Source organism: Oncorhynchus mykiss, chromosome 5 (assembly GCF_057628025.1).
Source record: "Oncorhynchus mykiss isolate SJ-2025 chromosome 5, ASM5762802v1, whole genome shotgun sequence".
Classification (NCBI taxonomy): Eukaryota; Metazoa; Chordata; class Actinopteri; order Salmoniformes; family Salmonidae; genus Oncorhynchus; species Oncorhynchus mykiss.
In genome coordinates, this window is record NC_143026.1 from 46,867,501 (window position 1) to 46,872,697 (window position 5,197).

The 5,197-nt window shown below is 44.5% G+C and overlaps 1 protein-coding gene across 3 annotated transcripts in view; it reads left to right on the plus strand.

The window, feature by feature from the left end:
• The window catches only part of uhrf2 (ubiquitin like with PHD and ring finger domains 2), a 49,129-nt gene extending 44,244 nt beyond the window's left edge, over positions 1-4,885 (plus strand). For all 3 annotated transcript variants that reach the window (XM_036977691.2, XM_090235043.1, XM_090235042.1), the window contains exons 12-16: positions 146-283; positions 705-921; positions 1,148-1,299; positions 2,181-2,279; positions 3,309-4,885. In XM_036977691.2, the coding sequence (XP_036833586.2) occupies positions 146-283; positions 705-921; positions 1,148-1,299; positions 2,181-2,279; positions 3,309-3,455 (753 nt within the window). In that variant the 3' untranslated portion in view covers positions 3,456-4,885. The remainder of the gene's footprint in view (positions 1-145; positions 284-704; positions 922-1,147; positions 1,300-2,180; positions 2,280-3,308) is intronic.
• The last annotated feature ends 312 nt before the right edge of the window (positions 4,886-5,197 follow it).

The window sequence follows — 5,197 nt, forward strand, 5'->3', positions numbered from 1 at the left end:
TACTATAAACTCCTGTTTAGTTATATCTTCACTGGATATTGCTGCTGTGTATGTGCCCATAGAAGTAGAATTTCTAGAACGAACATTCCCATTCAACTCTGTGTTCCGTGGAGCAGTAGTAATTATTTTTCTGTGTATGTCTCAGGTGGTGAAGTACTGGCCGGAGATAGGGAAGTGTGGTTTCCTGGTGTGGCGGTACCTGTTGCGGAGGGATGACCTGGAGCCTGCTCCCTGGACACCTGAGGGCCTAGAGCGCATCCAGAAACTGGGCCTAGCTGTGCAGGTAAGTGAGGGTCTTCTGTCCACCTGCATTTGTTTTTATAGGACATTATGAAAGTATGAGAAGGATAGGACAGGCTTTTGGTTATGACTGCTGTTTCAGTGGCTAAATCTCTTTTATGTCTTAATTTCTCAAATTAAAAGTGCAATATTCTGAAATCGCTCCACCATTTCCTTGTTGGAAAAATGGGAGTAGTTTGCCTAATTTCAGTTTTATTGACAAAACAAGCACTAATCATTGTACCATCTAAACCGCTGTGAAATAGTATATTTTCAGTAACCACAAATATTGTATTGATCCTTTGTCCTTTGTTTGATAAAGACAGTTGATGTTTTTATCTGACGGCCTTGACTGTCTCTCGGAGTGCCCCTACTACAGTATCCGCTGTGTTTTCGTACGACCCTGTGTCTCTTTGCCTCCACAGTATCCTCCAGGCTACGTGGAGGCCATGGCCAACAAGACCAAGAAGGAGGCTAACGCTCGACCAGGGTGCACTAGGAGCAAGAAGCAACCTGGACGGGGACGGCCACGGCTACACCCCCTGGAGAAGAAGGTGAAGGAGGATGAGAAGAAGCCCATGGAGGGTACAGAACAGCCACAGAGCAATGGCAGTCAGAAGACACCCAAGGACAAGGAGACAGGTACCTGTTGAAACACAGCTAGGAATATAAGCCAGAGACAGAAGCGATGTGTTTTTTTTTTAGCTTTGTGTGTACAGTATACTGTACATCTTGTGCACTGCTATGTGCAATTGTTATGACGAGGCATTTCAGGGGTTGTTTTGAAGGTGTCAAATAAAATGTTACCCCATCTTTGAATAGAATCGATATGTGTACATGCATCCATAAACAACGTGTGCTTTGTCAGAGGTGTGTAAGGAGTCGGCGGAGCCCCGAGCCAAGCGTCTGAAGATGGAGGAGGCGTTCCAGCTGACAGAGCAGCAGCAGAGCCTCATCAAGGAAGACCAACCCAACAAGAAGAACTGGGACGAGGCCATGGGACACCTCAAGGAGGGGCCGGTATGTATACACCACCACCCTACCTCAGTCACCTCACAAACTACCTCACCTCACTGACCACTAGACTAACTACAACTATACTGAACAAAAATATAAACGCACATGTAAAGTGTTGGTCCCATTTTTTTATGAACTGAAATAAAAATCCCAGAAATGTTCTGTATGCACAAAAAGCGTATTTCTCTCAAATTTTCTGCACAAATTTGTGTATATCCCTGTTAGTGAGTATTTCTCCTTTGCCAAGATAATCCATCCACCTGAAAGGTGTGGCATATCAAGAACCGCAGACCACGTGCAACCACACCAGCCCAGGACCTCCACATCCAGCTTATTCACCTGCGGGGTCATCTGGGGAGGGGGAAGGGGGGTTCTGAGGATAATTTATGTCTGTAAAAAAAAAACTTTTGTGGGGAAAAAACAAATTCTGATTGGCTGGGCTTGGCTCCCCAGTGGGTGAACCTGGCTCCCCAGTGGGTGAACTTGGCTCCCCAGTGGGTGAACTTGGCTCCCCAGTGGGTGAACTTGGCTCCCCAGTGGGTGAACCTGGCTCCCCAGTGGGTGAACCTGGCTCCCCAGTGGGTGGGCCCCTGCCCAGTCATGTGAAATCCATAGATTAGGGCTTAATGAATGTATTTTAATTGACTGATTTCCTTCTACACAATACTGCCTCACAATGTAGTCTCCTGACATACTACTTCTAAACAATAGCTGAACCAACACAAGTGTCTCAGCTAGCTACACAACCTACCTACAAGGACTTGTATGCACTTCTTTTAAATGAAATGAAGCAGATGATCCATGGCTAACTAAGATGTGCGATGCTGCTGTTACTATTGTGACAGCTGAGCCATTAATTCCTGTGTTCCTGTCTTTCTCTGTAGAACTTCCTGAGGAAGGTGGAACAGACCTTCATGTGTGTCTGCTGCCAAGAGCTGGCCTACCAACCGGTCACCACTGTCTGCGCTCACAACGTCTGCAAGGTGTGTAACGTGTGTGTGTGTGCACTTGCATCCGTTGTAATGATTTGTTTGCGGGACTATAATTGATGACTAATTGTGGTGTAGTAATGGAAATGATAAACAAAAGTTGAAAAAGTATGGGGACATGACAAAAAAGGAAACAAGATATTAGATGCATTGAAACAACAAAGGTCTAAGAAGGGATCTTTGAGGAACACCACAAGACAAGACAACCTTATTAAGTATGAAACACACCAAGCATGTCACTGCCTATAGGTACTTATCACAGTGGGAAGCCGTTCCTTTTCTTGCTAGACTGAAAGCGGTACCTGCTGCGTGACGAACAGACCGCAATGCTCGTCAGTGACCAACAATTTGACTTTGAGCCAGTCAGAGAGCACGAACCCCCATGTGGAGGAGACAAATTAAATAATTAAAATGTCATTCTCACCGTACATTCCTGGATGAAACAGTTACACTTCATATGCACTGTAGGCTATGGGATGGTAGCTAGCTACGTGCACAGACGCAATGCACACAACACCAAATACTTCCTTAGCTTGCTAACTAGCTATGTTGTGCTAGCTAGCGAATATGCTAACGCTAGCTAAACATTTGGCTATGGGCTGGCACTGGCCGTTTAGGATTATGGAAAGTGAATTCAATTGTTTATTTGTCATCTTGCTAGGTAGTTATCTAGCTGTGGCCATATGGCTATTATCAACAAGGGTCTTCTACAACTTAGCAAGATGGCTTTGAATCTAAACCAAAAGCAATACGCACAGATATGCATTGCCAAACATAGCTACTGTCACCTTCTGGTTTGGAGTATTTTAATAACAAGGATGAGTGGCTGACGACTTCCAAGGTGTTTGCTGTGTGAAAACAAAAGAGATTGACTGCCGACACTGTTCAGAGGTGCTAAATACTGTCGGCAGGCGAACATTTGACAATCCTACCACTGTGTCTGAGCTTTTAGATACCTATGCTGTTTCTGTGATCTGTGGCATTCTCACTCTGTCTCTCACTCTCTCCCTCCCTCCGCCCCAGACCTGTTTGTTGCGGTCTTTCCGAGCGGAAGTGTACACCTGCCCTGCATGTCGCCACGACCTGGGGAAAGATTACATCATGGTCCTCAACAAGACTCTACAGCTGCTGTTGGACCAGTTCTTTCCTGGCTACAGCAAGGGCCGATGAGGCCACACACACTACATGTACATGGCGACACACACATATATACACACACACACACACACACACACACACACACACAGACACATAGATACACACATTTGCACTTACACAAGTAGTTACGCAAATAACATACCGATGATGCACACATACAAAACCTACGTAAGACATACATTGGTACACACATACATGCCACCTGTTGAACTTGGACTGTCCCCATTTAACTTCACCAGCCTGAAATCATCCATGCCTCAGAAGACCTCTCCTGAGCACCACCTAACCCTGCCATGGATTCCCTTCCTGGGTACCACCACTCCTTAACCCCCCAAAGGGTTCCCTTCTTCCCAAGCCTTCCACGTCCCCAGTCCGCAAATACTTAGGAGTTCATCACCTGTCCATGTGAGGAACAGCCAGCGAGGATGCTAATGCTAACCATAGCCATGTAGAGAATATATGGCTGTAACGCTACGTAGCCTCCAGGGGGAAGGTGCCTGAAGTCAGCACCTATAGGGGTCAGGGGTTTGGGGTCACAACCTAGGGAAGCGGGATGATGGGAAATGTAGTGTACAATGTTAGTTTTTTTTTGTGTTACTGGTCAATTTGAATTTCAGCCTGTTCCTCCCTTTCTTCTTCTCTCTGATCTCTGTTCCTTTTTTGTTTGTTCTCGTGGTGATGTCCTTTTCGTTCAAAGAATTCAGGATTTTTTAAAGACATGCAAATGCAAAATGTTTTAAATTATGCTATGGTCTCTAAAGCAGCAAACTGTGATGTGCATTCCTTCCTACTGCTCAAGGCGCAAATATACAGAACAGAAAAATAATTTTTCTCTCTTCTGTATCGACTCGCAAGCTAATAGTTTCCTTCTCCTCAGTGGGCTTTGCTTCGTCCCCACCGTCCCTAGGGTTGCAAGATTCCGGTAACTGCCCAACATTCCAGGTTTTCCAGAAATCCCAGTTGAAAGATTTGTGGAATCAGGAGGGAGAAAGCAGGAAATCCAGGAATCCTTCAACTGGGATTTTTGGAAAAGTTGTAAGAATTTTGGGAACATTTGCAATCTTACCTGCCCCCAGTCGTGTACTCTACCTACCACTGCCGTGGACTACAGTAACTGTCTAGTAGTCAAGTGGACGCTCCGCTTCAGCTTTAGTGTTGTGTTCTGTTTTTTTTTTTGCACTTATTGAAGAAAAAAAGATGTTGAAAATAAAAAAAGTAATGTTTATAATTTCCTATCATGCTACTACAACATATGGCATTTTTCTATCATTTTAGTTGCCTATTCTATTTTAGTCATTAGTTATTATTTTATGTGGCAACCTTTACCTGCTGCTGTCAGCCTGATTGAAGAGTTTCATTGCTTCATATTGTGATCTGAAATTTTATACATGGTATAATAATACTTGATATGCACCTATTAAATATTTTGATTCCAGAAAAAACGACTTTCTGTTCAGTTGTCTTCCAGCCCAAACTGGGCTTCTGCAGGCCTCAGCGGAAACATTGGGTTCTGGCTGCCATTCATGCCAAGAGGATATATCTTCCCCTCTGCTCCCATCACTCTACCTCATATTCAGATTCCACCTAGTTTCTGCTATATTGCTGTTACATAGTGCTATAACATCTGTGAAGAACTGGAGAAACTGGCCTGCGTTTACACAGGCGGCCTAATTCTGATCTTCTGCCACTAATTGGTCTTTTGACCAATCCGATCAGATCCTTTGCCAATAATTGGGCAAAATATCAGAATTGGA